The sequence below is a fragment of the Gigantopelta aegis genome, chromosome 6 (assembly GCF_016097555.1).
Source record: "Gigantopelta aegis isolate Gae_Host chromosome 6, Gae_host_genome, whole genome shotgun sequence".
Taxonomy (NCBI): domain Eukaryota; kingdom Metazoa; phylum Mollusca; class Gastropoda; order Neomphalida; family Peltospiridae; genus Gigantopelta; species Gigantopelta aegis.
This window is the reverse complement of record NC_054704.1, coordinates 39,440,266-39,460,342: the sequence shown is the minus strand read 5'-3', so window position 1 is coordinate 39,460,342 and position 20,077 is coordinate 39,440,266. Positions and strand designations below refer to the sequence as shown.

At 37.5% G+C, this 20,077-nt stretch overlaps 1 protein-coding gene and 1 long non-coding RNA gene across 4 annotated transcripts in view; both read right to left on the bottom strand.

Moving 5' to 3' along the window:
• Positions 1-6,686: 6,686 nt before the first annotated feature.
• On the bottom strand, positions 6,687-7,650 carry LOC121374461. The gene is made up of 2 exons (XR_005958235.1): positions 7,058-7,650; positions 6,687-6,819 (listed from the first exon to the last, which is right to left on the bottom strand). It is a non-coding gene; the product is annotated as an uncharacterized LOC121374461 (long non-coding RNA).
• Positions 7,651-8,141: 491 nt separating this feature from the next.
• The window catches only part of LOC121374452 (multiple epidermal growth factor-like domains protein 10), a 28,286-nt gene continuing 16,350 nt past the window's right edge, over positions 8,142-20,077 (bottom strand). For all 3 annotated transcript variants that reach the window (XM_041501555.1, XM_041501554.1, XM_041501557.1), the window contains 5 exons: positions 16,647-16,799; positions 12,702-12,854; positions 11,988-12,125; positions 11,449-11,548; positions 8,142-9,457 (listed from right to left, as the gene is read on the bottom strand). In XM_041501555.1, coding sequence (XP_041357489.1) covers positions 9,328-9,457; positions 11,449-11,548; positions 11,988-12,125; positions 12,702-12,854; positions 16,647-16,799 — 674 coding nt within the window. In that variant the 3' untranslated portion in view covers positions 8,142-9,327. The remainder of the gene's footprint in view (positions 9,458-11,448; positions 11,549-11,987; positions 12,126-12,701; positions 12,855-16,646; positions 16,800-20,077) is intronic.

Below are 20,077 nucleotides of genomic sequence, written 5' to 3'. Positions count from 1 at the left end.
AAATGTAAAACGAGGTTGATCAATCAATAATTATGTTAACCCATAAGAGACTGGGTCTACCCCTGTTCAAGGTAGTAGTAGGCGGCCATTGCCTAGGTTGTTGGCACGGAGCGGGTGGTTGGCAGTTCTGCATAACCAGTGTTACCCATAATTCTACATTGGGCTGCTCAGATTGTGGTCAGTAGGTGACCATACAGGCACCGCTATTTAGCCGCCACTGACAGCGGCTTTTACACACATACGCACGCACACATGCACGCATACACGCATGCAGTATCCGTTTGAAGATACAGTCCACTTTCTGTTCTGTTGTGATTTACATGATCATATTCGCCCAACCATGTTCTTTTACTGTATCTGTTTTGTTATTAAAACAGTACTGTTCAGAAACAAGGATTATCCATCTCATTTCAACCGAAATATAATACAATCAGTACACAATTCGACCATCTTATCAAAGTGATTTACTATATTACTATGATATTACAATATTAGACTGGTCCATTTGTATGTTTCCCTTCAAAATTATAATTATATATATTTTATGTATGTAGTTCTTGTATATATGTACACGAGTTCTTGGCATGGTCCAAATATGTGTTCTGTTTTATACCCAACCCATTATTTGTAGTTTGTATGTAATGGCTGAAATGATATGTTTGTAATGTTGTGTTTTATGTTTATCATCCATGTATGCAGTATGTAACATCATCTCATGGGTGAGGCATTCATATCGGCTGTTTGCCGATCCACTTTTTTCCTCTTTTTAAAAATAATAACGTGCTGACATATCATTAAACCAAAATTCGTTTGCTTTTGCTTAAAGAAACTAGCAACTAGTCGATTATAAATACTATTCATGGAGCAACTGATTACCTTGTGTACAGTCGACTCCCTTCCATCCAGGCTGACATCCATGTGGACACTCTCCAGTAACATCAGGACACGGAGACTGAGTAATGCAGTGGCGGTGAGCACAGTACTTGCGACAGCCAAGACCATACTTAAAACCTGCCGGACATTCTAAAACAAAATAAACTAGATGCTAGGAGAAATGTAGAGATAGATTAAAAAATTAATATACTTAATATATTAGGCATACATGTATTCATTACAACTTGCCTGTTGTGCTTAGGTTAAAGAGTCGAATCAGCTTAGTGGATCGATCGGGGGGGGGGGGGGGGGGGGGGGGGGGGGGGGGGGGGGGGGGGGGGGGGGGGGGGGGGGTCTCATTTCCACGACTGATATATCAAGGATCGTGGTGTATGCTATCCTTTCTATGGGTAAACTAATGTAATTGTGTTCTCGTTACACATAAGCCCGATTCAACACATTTACTTTGAACTAGCTTTTCAATCATTTTATTTCTTAATATCGTTAATGTGAATTTAGCATATGGTGATACAGCTTTTTTTCATAGTTAGCATAACAATGTGCACATTTCTGTTTAACAAGTAAGAGTGTGGAGACTTGTTTTGGATGAGATAATTTAACATATTACTACAAACAATGACGTCACGAATCATGTTTGACATGATTCTGCAAAAGTTCTTCTGGTGTAGATTAATCGTAAAAATCATACAAAAATGGTCATAAACATAATTTCTCTAATAAAATCATAGTTACATTCTAGCCCTCTAGGCTTTCTGGTAAGATAGTTTGTGACTCAACTGCAGGCGCAGTATACGTTTTGCTGGTAACAACGCATATAGTCCCAATGGATATGTGCCTGTTATCTGGTTTCCCCTAATCAAATGGTTCATCAGTAAACGACATATCGTCATCACTCTCTGATTCCACGTCTTGGTCAGCAGTTTGCTTCTGACAATCTTTGTACGGATTTCTAAACAGTGCATCTGCATTTGTCAGTTTTCTTTCTTGCCGGTGTACAACAGTTAGAGTGCAAATACCTAGTTCGACAAGCCATCTAGCCACTTGATATGTAGGCCTTATTAAATTTCTCATCCAGCTAACAACAACATTGTCTGTTCTTAGCAGGACTTCCTGACCATATACGTAAGAATACAAAAATGTTTCAATGTTGTTATCACTGCCAATACATCTTTACAAATAACACAGTATATTTGTTCGTCTATTCGTGGTTGAGCTCATGTTAGCGATAAAATTATCTAAACCATCCTGCTTCTAGAATAGCACAGCACCAACTGCTTTATCACTCGCATCAGTGTCGAATATAAATCTGTCACATAGAATTAGGTATCATACAATTGGAGCTGTTGTCATAACATCTTTACGTTGCTGAAACCATTTAATATACTCCTCACTCCAGATATATTCTGTTCCTTTTTCACACAGTTTGTAGAGTGAACCAACCATGATACTGTCAATAAAGAGTAGGCATTCCTGCAATTGTAAACCTCGTAGAAGGTCCTCCATAAGTCGTTCAAATGGAGAGAGCGGACATATGCTAGACCGAATGACATCACCAGCAATAACCCCATATATGTTGCAAGAGCTGTTTTACACTTATCTTTCTCATCTACAGGTATTCTCCAGAATCCGGAATTCAAGTCCTTAGATTTTGTGGATTCTCAAATTTCCTAAGATTTGTTACGATGTGATAAGGCAGGAATCTAGTGTGCTGAACGTAATACAACTACAATTTCGATATTACTGAGTTATTTATACAACGATTGTGTGTGGGATCGATTCATTTGAAGTTAAATCTAAAAATAACGGATTATAATCATTTGTAACTATAATATAGAACATTTCATATCCACGAATACATATTAATCATATTGCACTATATAATTTGTTATATTATTCTGATATTAGGTGTTGGTTGTTTACATTTTTGTAGTTTTTTTGTTGTTTTTTCGATATTATTTTTTAAAATTATCTGTCCTGTATCTAAGTTTCCCAGTATTTGTATCTAATTCCCTTTTGATTTCTAAAACATTTTTAGGCTTCATGGTTTATAATATACTCAAATTGGCCTTTCACTCTTATTCCAAATTGTCTATAGCCTGTCAGAGGCAACCCCCATTCTCATCCCTCCCTTTCGTGTAGGTTACCAACTCTAAGTCAGAGTTTGTATCCACAGCGACCGTGTTTGAACCTTACTTGGATGTAATCACGTTAAACCGGTTGGTTGATTGAATGATTGATTCACTGATTAGATACGGGCATTATATGTTTAATTTAAACAACACTGTTGGCAGTGTATATAAGGTTCCCAGACACGGACACAAACCCACAGGATCGCAGGTACAGGGTTCACAGACGGTATTACCTACAACCTAGAGTGATTTCTTAAGGGCTCAATTGGTAGGTGTAAGGTCGCTACGTCCTCTTCTCTCTCACTAACCATTAACCAATTAACAACTAACCCACAGTCCTGGACACACAGCCTAGATAGCTGAGGTGTGTATCAAGAACAGCGTTCCTGAGCCTTAATTGGATATAAGCACCAAAATACGTTGAAAGTAATGAAATGGTACAAAGCCTCTTAATGAAAACTACAACCCAATGAATTGGAAAGATCTTGCAAATGTTTTCCGTTCACACTGAGGAACAAAATTCCATTACTACAAAATATGGTAATAGCTTGATATTCTTCTTACAAAATAAGACCGGCCTCGGTGGCGTCGTGGTTAGGCCATCGCAAGGCTCACTGGGTAGGTGTAAACCACTTGCACCGACCAGTGATCCATAACTGGTTCAATAAAGGCCATGGTTTGTGCTATCCTGCCTGTGGGAAGCGCAAATAAAAGATCCTTTGCTGCTGATCGGAAAGAGTAGCCCATGAAGTGGCGACAGCGGGTTTCCTCTCAAAATCTGTGTGGTCCTTAACCATATGTCTGACGCCATATAACCGTAAATATAATCATATAATAAAGTACGTTTCTGTGGTATGTTTTCTAGATGTGCCCAGTATTTATTTCAGTTATTAATGGATATCGGCCTAGTTCAATTTTCAAAAGGTTCCGTTTCCAATGTGTCTACGAGCTTGTCACATATTCCCTTTTTTACATAAGAAAATACAAATTTAATCGTAGGTTTGTAGGAAGAAGGTGACTTTTAAAAACTATATTTAATTTTAGAAAACCTGTATTAACATGCTTTATTACGCTATATACAAAAGTCATACATAATATTGACTTATCTGTACAATGCTAAGCACAATATATCCACTGATATGGCAATGTTCTGAAGAAACCAACCTCCAACATTGATGCTACACGTCGATTTTGGGTACTTACCTTGAACAACATCGAAATGGCCTTGATCTCAATTAGAAAAAAAATGAAACCACATTTTTGTTTGTAATATACATACTTCAACAATTGCAAACATGGATGGTTCCAAAAATTAAAATTCAAGTTCCAAGACATTACATAATATCATATGTTCCTACACTAGTTGTTCGTCCTACGATAACAATACCTTTGGTGGGCTATCACTCGCGGTTTTTCTGTCTTTGTTTTCATTATTTCAAAACATATAATACACACACGCATGCGCGCGCGTGCATACACACACAAGCAAGCACACACACAAACGCTCGCGCACGCACACACACACACACACACACACACACACATCTGACTTACTGTAACGCAGCTAGTCACTTTGTCGATCGATATTTCTTGGCTTGTTTTATTAAAAAAAATTCCAATTTGTTTTTATTTTTAAGTCTATTATTTTGTAATTTTCAATTTTAAATATTATATTTTAAAAATTGAAAAAAAAAAAATATCCAAGTGTCTACACGTTTTGTGTGAATTGCCTACGTGGGTCGATACACTGCTTATATGGGTTTTATTACAGAGTGTTAACATTAACGACATAGGATATTAAAGGAACAGACCCTAGTTTCAACCCGTGGAAATTAGCATTAAGTTTAGTATAGTTAATCTACAAAACTGTAGTAACACATTTGGATAAATTTACGACTGAGTGAAACATGAGTCTGTGACTTTGAAAATAGACTAAAATTCAACTCCATAAATGTTACTTCTCAGACGCACGTGCGTTTTTAAAAATATGCGAAATACATTTTGTGATATTAAAACGACGAGGTGACCAACAACATTTCGAATGTATGGAAATTGATAACCTAAAAACGATAAAGCTCAGTAAAGTATGATTTCAGTTATAAAAAAGGGCTATAATAGTTTAAAACTATGCCTTAGTATTTAAAAACAAAAGTATGTCCCTTTAATTTCATGTAACGAAGCGTTTATATATAATGCATGTTAAAGCAAATGCACAGGGAAGTGTTCCCTATACAACTGTTTATTCTAGATATGCTCTCATGATAGAAGGAAACATCTGAATAAAACGCACTTAAAACATCCGACCGTTGAGTTGTTCGAGCTGTTCGTTTTAACAAAGTGTTTACGTCATGTATTATGCGTTGATAACTGACAAAATAAATGTTCACTCCCGTTTAAATGTATTTGACTTGACGGCAGAGTTCCATTTTGATGTTCACCTAAGGGTCTGGCCGTAAGGCAGTATGCGCGGTCGGTCCGGGATCGATCCCCGTCTATGGAACCATTGGACAATTTCTCGTTCCAGCCAGTGTACTGAATGGTTTGTCAAAGACGTGATATGTGCTATCCTGTCTGTGGTATAGTGCACATAAAAGATCCCTTGCTGCTAATGGGAAAATAAAACGGGGTTTCTATCTCTATGAATATTATATGTCTACATTACCAAATGTTTGACATCCAATAGGCGATGATTAATTAATCAATGTTTCAGTGGCGTCGTGAAATAAAACAATATTTTTTTTTTCAATATTCAGTTAATCTAATGTTCAATGCAAACATTACAAGAAACATTTCCTTCACTTTGATACAAGCTTACCTAACAAACTGATGGACTTTTAGTTGTTTATACGCTTGTGGACATGTTGATACGTCCACATCTTATATTAAAACAATTTCAAACAAAAAACTGAAATTCTTGCCTTGTTCTAATATACTGACTCCAACCAATATGTATCCATAAATTGTGAGAAGGTGGTTTCGATTTCTTACCAAAGAAAGGAAAAAAGAACTGATTTATTTAACGACACACTCGACACATTTTATTTACGCTTATATGGTGTCAGACATATGGTTAAAAACACACACATATATTGAAAGAGGAAACCCGCTGTCGCCACTTCATGGGCTACTCTTTTCGATTAGCAGCAAGATATCTTTTATATGCACCATCTCACAGACAGGGTAGTAGATACCACGACCTTTGATATACTAGTCGTGGTGCACTGGCTGGAACGAGAGCTAACCCAATGGGCAACGGGGGTCCATCCCAAACCGACCGCGCATCGAGCGAGCGCCTTACCACTGGGCTACGTCCCGCCCCTCTTATCAAAGTGAACAGACCATGTCATAAGTATATGTATTTATTTTCTAGGGATACAAGGAAATATCTAAAGCTACTAATGAAACATATTTTGTAGTACAGGTAATTTCGTTAAACGAACTTTTTAAAGTAAACAACCCTGTCTCACTCTAGCGATGTGTAGTTGTTAGAAGAGCCTGGGAATACAAACAATGTAAAACAGTCGCATTTTCCTTCGTGCCATGTTTACTATCCGACATACAATGGAATATATGATCTAGTAGTTTACTAATAATATGCAGCTACTCTTGATCGACTTTTGGCATAATAAGGTTTTATGAATACGAATTAACAACAAACAAGTGTTAAGAGCAGAGGGTATTTTAATAACCAATTATATTAAACAATACCTTAATGTTGGGTATGGTTAATGACTTTAATACAAATGTATATATATATATGTGTGTGTTTGTGTGGCTATATACATATATATATATACTAAACTTATACATACATATATACACATACCCTATATATATACATATATATATATATATATATACACATCACCTATTATAGACCTGCATAGTGACGTAACCTCGACGTCACAGAGTCCATTACGTCATCAGCTTTCCGTTGACGGTGTAATTAAATCTACATCTGATGAGTGAGAGCAATAATTCAACTCTCTCACGAAACAAGCCTGTCATGTAGAGAAAAACATACACTTTTTAACGATATATATATATATATATATATATATTGGACCTGACACATTATCTATCCTTATTATTAAGCAAAGTCATACTGCAGTAATTTCCGGTGATTTGTAGGAGACGCATCTAACAATAACCTATTCTGGGTTGACCTTGTAAAAAATTATAATATTGATAGCTTAGTATAATACGATTTATTTATATGCAGAGAAACAGTCTTGGTCAGGCATTTCCATTTAAGTCATCGGTCTTGACAAGCTACCTATATTTACTCGTATTCGGTTGCCATCTGGCTCCACGTAGGCATACATAGGTGAACATTTTTGATAGCTGCTAACAGGAAATCATTATCTGGTGAACATTTGTGGGAAATGAATAGGAAGAAGTGTCGACGTTGTCAAAAGAGGAAGTATAATTCGCAGATCTCAATAAAACGTTTGACATATTATCCAAACCATTGCTGGCAGTTAGTATCTACTCTCGATTAGGGGCAGGATTTAGCTCAGTCGGTTACGGTGCTTGCGTCGCAGGATCGAACCACCTCGGTGGATCCATTCAGCTTATTGGGGGTTTTCTCGTTCTAACCAGTGCACCACGACTAGACAAAGGCCGTGGTGTGTGTTTTCCTGCCTGTGGGAAAGTGCATATAAAAGATCCCGTGCTGCATTAGGGAAAATGTAGCGGATTTTCTCTGATGACTACGAGTCAAAATTACCAAATGTTTGACATCCAATAGCCGATGATTAATTAATCGATGTGCTCCAGTGGTTTCGTTAAACAAAACAAACTTTCTACCCTTGATTAATTATACAGAGTAACGTGATACTGAGCTGCAGTCTGAAGTCAAACTTGGGTGGGATAGACTGGTAAATGATTAGCAGATTACTCACATTTTATTATTAGTTTGTTTTTTCATATTACGAATTATATTTAATTTAGGCAAATTGGTTCGTTTATAATTTATCATAATAAACTACCAGGCGAGTATGCAGACAATTGTAAAGGGGGGGGGGGGGGGGTCTGGACTGGCGAACAGATTCTAGGGGGTTCGGGTCATGCTACCCCGGAAAATATATATTTAAAAATATTTTATTCGTTTGAAGCGGGGTGGGGTGGGGTTGGGGTTCAGCCAACGAACCCTACTCACACACACTTTTACATACAAATCTGGATAAATTTGTGCTTCCACAAAAGATGACGTTCTCCACCCAACAAACCAGAATACATGTCAATAGATTATAGTGAATTAAGAAACTTTTTTAAACGGCCAATGCACTCTAGTGCATGCATATATCAGACTAATAAAACAGTTATCAAAATTAGCACTTTTAAATTCATGATTACCTCCTCCATCCCGAAGAAACACACACAAAATAACACCACAAAAACGCACTCACACAAACTCTCCAACCACCACCCACACACACGAAAAACACCTAAACAATCAACGTTTGCTTGATATATAATATATCTATATATCTATATATATATATATATATATATATATATATATATATATATAATTACCTCCCTCTTCCCCCACAAAAATAAAAAAGAACCCAACCCAAATCTCGAACCATATATTCTTTTTTGGTAGGGTATGAATAGTTTGCTGTGCATAAAATTTTCTGTTTTGCATTCATCAAATCACACAAACGGTAAATTGTTTATCAATCTTGGTCACAATGTTCTTTTTACTAAAGATGCCTTGTGGGTTACGACGGATGTAATTTAGGTCATTTGCAAGTATAATATTCTGACTAGCCATGCCTAAAATATATCTTGTTTACATATTTTCGGCACTAAAATCCACAATATTTATCAATGTCGTTGGTTGATGATGATCACCAACACTATCGCTGTTGGATTCTAACCAGCAGATACTATTTTAGAACAAATACTTAGTTTCATAGATTTACTTTCAAGAAACCTAAAATGTTAGCCATACATGCTTTAACCAGTAACATGTGTTGAGCATTTCAGAGAAAAGACCTCCGTATTCTCTGTTAGCTTCTGAAATTTAAATCGACATTACAGAATATTTCTAGAATTCCTTAAGAAAACTGAGAAAAATACAATCAATCGTTTTTATATTGCCAAATTGTCATCAAATAAATTGTTTGGAAGTAACGTTGTACCTCCAGCACATACCGGCAATCGTCCAATCATAGCATATTTATTTTAAACATTTATATTTTTTTTATATGTAGATCACTTGTCAGTGGAGTCCTAATCCAGTTTTTCATAAGCATTTGTCTACCATTAGTGGTGCGTTTTGTTGATCACTTTCTCATGGAGGTGCTGATTCGGTTTGTTTAGACAAACGCAGAAGGTGTTCGTCATGCGAACTGCCAATCGCATCTAAAGCTTGACCTGTAGTAGTCGACTTTTTCGCTTTTGATCGCTTTCTTAGAATAAATCTGAAACAAACATTTTACGTTTAATAATTAATGAACAATTTAGAAAACAAAAACGGCCAATTAGTGAACATATTTGGGAAAATGTAACACTTGGTCTAGAGCTTCAGACAAGACTCTCGTAACCTCATAAAGGCTACTCTGTCCAATTAGCAAGATATACATTTATCAACTAGGCAAAACAAATACCAGATATGCAAGTTGCCAACGCCTTTGGAATATTTCACTTTAGGTTTGGTTAAAGGATAAATCATATATAAATAATTTATTGTTATAAATAAATGTGACGGTACATGCTCTTAATTTCTTTTCGCCTGTGGCGATATTAATTGTTTTAGAAGGCCGTGTGCAGTTTCATTGCACTTAGCTAGGTGGGCAAATTGTTACGTAATGCCTTCGCGCGATCGGGCATTCTAATACACACCCTTAGCCAGGTGCGGAGGCCATGTGGCGAGTAGTTACGTAATACGTCTGCCAGTGCGGTTTTTACAACCGTGATTTGGCGACGATGGCGTCAGTAAGTCTGACGATCAGAGATAAATATACACACTCTGGGAGAGGTGGAATATCAGATGATAGGGGGAGGACCACCTTGTACCCCCAGGCGATTTCTGATTTTATAATAAATAGCTAGTTTTTTTTAGATATCGGAGGAGAACGAACTAGGAAGGCTCCAGGGGATCACGGACGTCGTCCACTGAACGATCTATATTAGTTCAGACGGGACTTTGGTAATTGTATATTTTCTACTCTGTGTATAACCTTGATGTGATTGATGTGACTTTTAATATTTTAATACTGTATTATACCAATATTCTTTAGACAGTGTCTTCGGTCATCTGACGAAGTAAATCGTAGACTTTTTGTTCTAACATTATATGAGTATTTGGTAATATAAAGCTTAGCCAGTCATCCTAGAAGACCTAGGTAAACTGTAGGTTATTGTCTTTATTGTGATAGGTACCAGTATTAATTTTGTGTTACAAGGTTATTGAATGAGTAGTTAGGGTTAATTAGAAATTAACCCGTTAGGAATAGAGCTGTAATTCCTTTATTAATTAAGTTCCCCTGGAAGCGTTTCTCAATTATCACACGTTACTGAACGAGTAGTAAGGGTTAATTAAAAATTAACCAGTTAGGAATAGAGTGGTAATTCCTTTATTAATTAACTTCTCCTACAAGCGTTTCTCAATTATCACACGTGTGGGTGTTGTGTCACGGTGAAGTGATTCGCATATTGTGTAACTAGACACCTAGAGATTAACTAATTAAGTGATCAGTTCTGGGTTGTTATTATTATTGTTATTAATTAACTACTACGGCTGTACATTTGTCAGCGTAGGTTAATACAGATTCCAAAGTGTATTGTGTTTGTGTTGTGTTTCTAGTGAACTAAACGTGCTATAATAATATATACTTTATATAAGATCGTATCTCTGATCATACCTAGACGAGCCATACTAGGGTTTAACCGCCTGTTACAGAGAGATCTAATAGATATACAGTTAGGAGAGATATTTTGATAATCGTGTTTTATTCAGTTACGGGTATTATAGAATCCCCGTGACAATAAACAACAATTATCTCTACTATATCACCAAGTCCATAAACAGGTTACGAGTAACGTATATACAAATGTATAATTAAAAATCTAGAAATTGCATTCATCTTCGCATGCTTCTTTATCAGTCCCTTTGCCAACCATTGGTGTTTATATTGTTTGGAAAATCAGTATACATTGGTAACCACGTTAAGATGATCACATGTATGTCGGCTATTAAATAAAACGTATTATGTTAAATTAATTAATATGTAATACTAGTTTACAGATTTGTTTTTTATGATGACAGTAAATGTGTTGAATCTGTAAAGAACGATTTGATTTCAACTGTTCTAACGTACCATATGTTGCGAATACAGAATGTTACATTCGGTTTTTTTTTTTTTTATATTTTGGTATTGACCAACATAAAAATAATTACTTTCCTACTTACGTAATGTTAACTAGAAGTGAAATGATAAAAAGAAGAATAAATATTGCCGTGGTTGCTGCCAATACAGTCGTAAGTGTATTGTTGGTTTTCCTTGGAAGAACTGAAATATATAAACGCATATACTTACAAACGTAATCTTAATGACAATGAGTAATATGAAATATAGTTTGCGTTAAACATAGTTTCATAAGATATACGTGTAAACGTTTAAGTGTACAATATAAAAGTACTTGATAGTATGTTCAAGGGTATCATATTTTCAACATAGGGTATGTGCATATATGTATGAATAAGTTTAGTATATATGTGTATATAGCTACACAAACACACATGTACACATTTTTTTTCTTTTCTTTTTTTTAGTAAGATGTATCTTTTTTTTTGCTAAACAAAATTCCGGACCAGTTAAGAAACAAATCTATTCTTGAAAGTGTAATGCCTACTCTCTCAACATTGAATGTTCGAGCTACCACACCTAAGACATGTGTATAATCCTAGCCATGTCCACGGTTTGGTGGTCCGAGGCATATAATACATACCGTTTTTGCATAGGTCTCCTTGAAATCCATCAAGACAACCTCGTATACAACTTCCGGACAAAATATCGCACGCTTCGGCTGATGTACATTGACCACATGTGAACATGCAGTTGATCCCGTACGTCCCGAAGCTACATTCTGAAAACATTAGAGACTGTTGTACTGGCCTATGATATTCCAGTAAAACATTTGTAATAACATCTAATATGAAAATAATGCTACTAGCAATACACATTATTGTTTCTGTGCTTATATATAAACGTTTTGATACAGTACTTTGATTTAAGCTTAGTTTCCTAATGTTTCATAATATTCTAAAGTTGTGTTGTAATGTAATACAAAATGTATGCGTTTAAAACAAACATTTCAGATTTAACCACTGAAAAGGTTTATTACATTATTATAACACTATTATTTTCTGTCTGTGATCATACTGATGTCTGTTACGTTTTCAGTGCAAAATCTGTCATCTCTTACTTTGTGTATTCCAGTCGAATGAATACCATACACACAAACACACACATACGCACACAGTGGCGTAGCGAGGTGGGGGGGGGGGGGGGGTAAGTGGAAATACGTGTTGGTAATTAGAATACACTGTATTTGTTAATATAATGCTAATGGAAGCCGTCATATCACCACAGTATTGTATTTTATTGTCTGACCCTCGTGAGACGTTTGTGCAACCTTTCCGATAAAAATGCCCTTGGATACCTTGTTTACAGTCAACTCCCTTCCATCCTGGTTCACATCTTGCGAAACAGGAGCCATCGTGTACATTGCATGAAAACTTGCTTCCAGACGTACAGTGTCGATCTGTGCATGACTTGTTACAGTTAGGACCGTACTTGACACCTCTCTTACATCCTGATATAAAATGTCAAACATTATTTATGTCCGAAGAGATTAACAACATCAATTGGATTAATATACGAGACGTATATCGCCCTTGAAAGCTCTTTTTGTTATTTTTAATGTTGTTCACTAGTAGCTAATAATCCATAGAGACTTTAAAGTTAAATTTCCAATTAAATTTGTTTTATTAAAAAATAACTAAATGAAATTCGAAATTTCGGTAGCGTTAAACTGGTACTGACATGATACCGATACTGAACGGTATATATGATATACCGCACAGCTCTACTTTGTGAACAGTGAGTTTCAGAAGTATCAAATTAAAATGGTGGGATAAAACAGACTTTCAAAACATTTCTTGTTGGTTTTAATATATATATATATATATATATATATATATATATATATATATATATATATATATAAACACTTAATAAAAATTTAAACATCCAAAGAGAATCACAGTACCCAGTTTTAGAACTATCCAATGGAACCTGAAGGAGAAGGTAGACTTTTTGTTTAATGAATGAATGGATGCATTAACGAATGAATAAATGAATGGACCCCAGGCCCGCAGCCAGCCATATTTGCGGGGCGGTGCGTTGAGATATTGGGTGGAACCAAAATTATATTATCGGTGCCTAAGGCACTCGAATCGAGCACTCGAGGGGCGCGAGAGGTCTAGGGGGATCGGGGTCATAGCGTGTACATTTTTTGATAAGACTTCAAGAGGAGCAGTAAACTTTAACTACATTAAAACTGTAAAACCGTTAACATTCATGAATAATGTACTTAACTGAGTATAATGCATATGTGTATGGGTAGAACAAACGTAAATATATGGAACGTGCGTATGCTTACATAATGGGTACATCTCGTACACTATTTTATGATAATTTCTAAATACGCCAATATATACTTTATGTCTGATCCGATCATGCATGTCTAATGTAGAAATTATCAGTCGTGAACTTTAATTCCACGCTTATGTTCAAGTATTTTGTTGAAAAACATATCTGGAACGTCTAGTGATGGTGCAATGTCAATAATTCGGGTAATTGTTTTTTAAAATCCTCTAAATTCGGGCAAAACTCAGCCTGCCCACCCCACCCCCAGAAACGCCTGTGAGGGGCTGTATGATGAGTATAATGTTATCATTAACAGTCAATGATTCTTAGTTTGTCAAAACATGAATCTAGAAAAATAACAATTGAAACACTAAGCGCGCGCGTGGTAAAAAAACAAAGACCCCATCCATGTGTTTAAATTTTGGTATTGGGCATAGCTTTCGTTTTCTATTTGGTGTATTGACGGCATCGGCATCGCTTTCATGAATAATATTTAAGTCAGTTGCTCCCCCTTGATTGTTAATTCGACAAGGGTATTGCAATCAAAGTTCCACCAATGACTTTATTTGAGACGGAATGAAATGTATGACATGTTAAACATAATTACGGTACCGGTACCAATCATATGTCAGACACGGTTTGAGTTAAGAACGCATTCGACAGTGTAGCTTTTAAATAAAGTCATCTCTAAAGAACATGCAATATAAAAAAGCAATTCGCCGAACGCAACAAAGTCAGTAGTCATATTTAACTGACATTTTATTATTTTTCGGGTGATCGTAGTTGATCAATATATTTCGTAAACGTATTTATTTTATTGACCAGTTATATTATACCTTTTTACTTTTTCGTAAGAAAAGCGTCCATCGTTTGACAGCTCTTGGCTGCACGTTTTTTGCTTCGCTCTCTTTGCTCAGGTCGTTTCATGATAGTCGTAGTTTGTGAGTCGACAAAATAGAGCACAATTACTTACATGATAAACTGGTTCTCAAATGAATATACCCATAACGACGCCTTGTAATATAATTCGTGGGACACATGTACCATTTTAGGCCAAAAAATATTTACGGAAATTTCCGAACGCTGAAATTAATATTTGACCTTCTACAAAGACGAGCCAAATAATATCAGAGTGCGGGCTTCCAATAATGGTTTCGAATAAACTAGCATTTAATACAGCCATCTGTTAGCGCAAATGTTAAAATACTTATACATTTTTGGGCGGAACTCCAATTCTCGCAAGGAGAGGGGGGGGGGGGTGCGTTCGCACCCGTCGCACCCCCTTGGCTACGGGCCTGACACTATCATATGTTTGTGAGTTGCAGGGTGCAGATGTAGAGGCACATTGGCTGTCATGGTAGTTCTTGTTATAACTAGGTCCATATGTGTTCCTTTTACAATATGGAGGAGAAGGAACAAAGCTGAGCATATTATGTAATGTACTTCTTGCATAATTTTACGATTTTTATTTGGCTAGGGCCAGCACAGCCTACATCCTTCAAGTCCATATTTGAAATTGACAGGCTTTCACCAAAAAGACGAAAAATCATCATTTCTTTCAGTTATGCGTCATATCATGAATTACCTCGGAGTATCTACCATAATGCTTTCAGATTTCATTGGATGTTATAACCTGATCAAACAACTTCTTTACCAGAACGATATTTCAGTCTTTAAACTCGTCAAATGATGATCATGCCCAACGGTATCTCAGAAGTTGCAAAACATAGACACCAAAAGCTGGAGCAGAAGTGGTATTGCCCGACATGAAGGGAAAATTGCTATAAGATTCCTTTTATTATACAGTTTTGTGTGAAGGCAAACGTCGTTCTGAACCTCTATGTATAGATCGACGTACTGTCTGTACTTTCCTTTATGTTAACTCTGGTGAAAGCTGATCTTTAAAAAACCAACCTAAAACCCCGTTCTCACTTGAACGATTTTCTACGCGAATTCCGTGCGACCACCAAATCGTACAGGGCGTGCGGGAGTCGCACGGCAGTATGTTGATGATTCGCACACGTTGTAGGGGTGTCGTGTGTATTTCGGACATGTCGCATGCCGGTGCGACATTTTTCAAATGTTTAAAATTATCGTACGGCTGTCTCTAGGTTCGCACAGTTCGCATTGGTCGCATAGAGGTTGCACAGCAGTCGCACGGCAGTATGATAGGTCGCACGGGAGTCGTACGTGAGTCTTAAGGGAGCCGAGATGTGCGACTCCCAGCGGACCCCCTGCGACTCCCGTGCGACATCCATCAGACTTCCGTGCAACTGTCGTGCATCCTGTGCAAATCTCATGCGAGCGTATGCTAGCCCGGTGAGACTGCGCGGGGGGGGGGGGGGGGGGGGGGGGGGGGGGACGGACCTAGGTAATTCGTACGGGAATCGCACGGTTGTACAATCTTTTAGTCGCACCGCAGTGTACGAAAAATCTTTCAAGTGAGAACTGGGCTTTAGTCATGATGTTTTCCCACTAAACCATTTTTTTCTTTACTTCTAACTTCACTATTTACCCCATATATTACATACTTATTGTATGTATTTATGTTTAATTGTCCTGTTGTAATGTACCATATATATACATATTTTGTCTATATTAGCACGACTGTACGTTATTGATATCAGGACCTCCAACCCAACTACCATATATGTTTCTGGGGTTAATAAACTATTTAAAAAAAAAGTCATGATATTCTACAGATTAATGCATCTAATTTTTGCAAACCTCTATTTACAATTAATGAATTATACAAGTGTGGACGTAATGTACATTATCTCGCTACTTTGCAACACCGATTTTAGATCAGAGTTTCGCTTCTGAATTTAGATTAATATTGATATTAGTGCTAAAACTGACATTAATCTCTCTAAGTGGCACTGGTCATTTACTCAAATTAATGGACATTTCATGATAATGACACGTATAGTTTACAATCCTGGATACAGTTAATTACCTTCTGTACAGTCGCCTCCCTCCCAGCCCGGCTGACATCCTCCAATATCACAGACTCCTGTCTGTGTATCGCAGGGTGAAGACGGATGTGCACAGTGTCGTGTGTTACAGTGTTTGTAACAGCCGGATCCATAGCTCTTATTCTGTATGCATGCTGTAGAAGAACATGCACTAATAACTATACTGTTGTAAACACAATATTGGCAGTCATATATTAGTTAAGCGTTTGTTTGGGGTTGTTTTGTTTTTTTTGACAGGCGTACGGGATTGTACGCCCTTCCAAAATCAGTATTTCCTGGGGCACAGAGTCGTACAATCCCGTACGCTTGTAAAAAAAACCGCGTAACGAATTTACTACCTTTTAGAACTTTGTTTTATAATTAAACTAAAATCACACTAACAGTCAAACTTTTAAATAAAGTACACACATATTTTGAGTTTAACATAACATCAACTTCCTCAAAATATAGAACTTTGTTTTGTTAACAAATAACTATGCAAGGTATTGCTGGTTGTTGGTGTTTGTTTGGGGTTTTTTTTGTTTGGGGGGGGGGGGGGGGGGTTGTTTTTTTGTTTGTTTGTTTGTTTTGTTAGGTGTTTGGATATTAAGAGTGTCATCAAGGATTTCGGGTGGTTTTATCCTGAAATTATCTCGAAGCGTGTGTTTCACAATGGGAGACAATTCATAGCGCCTTATTATCTTGCGTGTTTTAAACATTTATGATCATGTTGTAATCGTATTGTGAAAACAAAATTGAATACCCACAGCCAAACCAAACTATGTGTCGTGTTGTACTAACTTGTAAAACCTGTAAAAAGCATGTCAATTCATTACCTAAAATATGTTCGTGATAATTAGCCCAAGTTCTAACACGGTAACCGATTACGCAATGCTATATTCTATATACGCGAAAAACTAGAACATTTTTTTGCCAAACATGTTCAAGAAATCTTCAAATAAACAGTAAAAATAAAATTTACCGAAATGTGGTATTCAATCATCGAAGCAGGTTACGTAATTAATATTATTTATGGCTGACGCACGTTACGGTTTTTGACGCGTGTGCGGTGAACTTTATTACAGAGCGGCCAGTTTTGTACTCATTTGAAGCGAAGATATACTAAAGATAGCTAGTTTAATAACAACCGTTTCTTTGTAAATATCGATATGCTTTAGAACCGAATGCTTATGCTCACCGAAACTGATTCACCCACGATACATATCCACAGAAATCAGGTATAACACAAGTGTAAATACATTTTCAAGCTGAAACGTGCTTACAGTGCTTTGTAACGCCACATATAAGCGCGCGCCGCATATAGCACATCTGTGAGCGTTTTGCGGTGATTTTCAACGCATAAAGCACACGATGAGCTATATGCGGCAGACATGTGCCTTGATCCAGCGTAAAGCCCACTTTGTTTAATTTTAGCATTACGCATGCCAAAGGTGTGTCCGATTCGGGGGCCTCTCCCCCCCCCCCCCTCCCCCCTCCCCCGTGAACATTTTGAAACTCAGGATGCATTCTGAGCCTTTTCTGAGGCATTTTTTGTTCCATTTTTTTTTTTGGTCAACTGTAAGAGGATATTTTATAGAACAATTACAGACAATTACCTATGCACGGATTTATTTTGCATTACTCAGTATTGTGCGTAATGGGAGCTACGCCTTTGTATGTATGTGTGTATGTATGCATGTATGTATGTATGTATGTATGTACATGTATGCATGTACGTATTATACTAAAAGGCAAAAGTTATTGTGACACCCAAAAAGACAAATATAATTGATAATAAGTATTTACTGCCGTGTATGAAACGTTATAACATGGAGAGAGAAATGTCCGAAGGAAACGAGAAATAGCCCATGAAAAGGGCGCTCCTGCTTTATGCAAATGAGCCACATCCAGAGCGAAGTTCACACAGTCAGTAGCGAGTGTGTCCACCTTGAGCAATGATACAGGCATGTCTGAGGCCACTAAACGCTGGAGAAAGTTCCTTGGAATACCATTCCAGATCTGAGGAAGGATCAGCCGGAGTTCCTGCAGTGTTGTTGGAGGATTTGGAAGACGTCGCAAGCGTCGCTTCATTTCATGCCAGACATGTTCAATTAGCGACAAATCCGGGGACCTGGCAGGCCAGGGTAGCACATCAACATTGTTCTCATTCAAATACTGCTGCACAACTCTAGCAATGTGTGGTCTGGCATTAACGTGTTGTAATGTCATCCCGGTGCCGTTCTGTTGCAAAAACGGTAACACAGTTGTTCGCAAAATTTCATCTCGGTACCTCACAGCATTCAAATTGCCTTCAATCACAACCATCTGGGTCCGGCCTGTGGCTGTAATTCTATCCCATATGATAACGCCACCACCTTAAAACCATCCCCTTCAAGAACACATGGCGTTCACCTTGACGCCTGTAGACACGTGTCCTGCCGTCAGATATGTTGAGAAGGAAACGGGATTAATCAATGAAGAGAACACGTCTCTAGTCACGTGCTGTCCATCGCAAATGTTGTCTACGCCACTGGAGATGTTCTGGCGTCAGGATTGGCCTTCTGGTTGGGCGTCTTGCGCGGATGCCGTAGATGCGTAGACGTCGTCGAACTGTCCTCGCTAATATACCTCTGTTGCCAGGCATGGTACGGGCTGTGAGGGTTGCTGCCTGGCGGGTGGTTGACCGCTACGGGGACGGTCCCTGACCTGGTTGTTTTGTTGATATCGTTGCCATAAGTGCCATTTGGTGTTTCTATGGACGTTGAATTGACGTGCGACGTCACGCTGTGAGGTCCCAGATTCCTGCATCCAAATGTCTCGCCACCTGTCATTTTCACTGAGGCGCGGCATGACGAAATTGCATCAAACAGTTCACTAATGGTGTTTTTCTGACTTCTGGACTTCTGAAGGCTGCACAGAGTGGCAATGATTTGCGACTTAATGTCTGGCCTTTTATGGTGAAAACTGGACAGGATTTTTTCCGAATATTCCATGTTTCTTGCACAAAACATGCAATCGCTGCAACAACTGATTGGTTGCATTTCGTCGAGCTCTTTCATGCACATTTTCTCTGGTTTACATCCATAAATCCATTCACAAATTTATTACTCCAAACAATCCATGTCACAGTAACTTTTGCCTGTTAGTATACATACATATATATATACATGTGTACATATATACATCTGTTTAAATTCTAATCATATTTCATTTAATGTTAGTGATGATATTGAAAGGAAGCAAACCAATAACGGAATATCCGAAACAGGATATATAACTTATAGAAATAGAATGGTTGGACATTCGAGACGTTTTTTGGAATTATTGACTGCTGTTGTTGTTGTTGCTGCTGCTGCTCCTCCTGCTCCTGCTACTACTACTTCTGCTGTAACTGGCGCAGCTGCCACTACTACGGTTACTACTACTGCTGCTG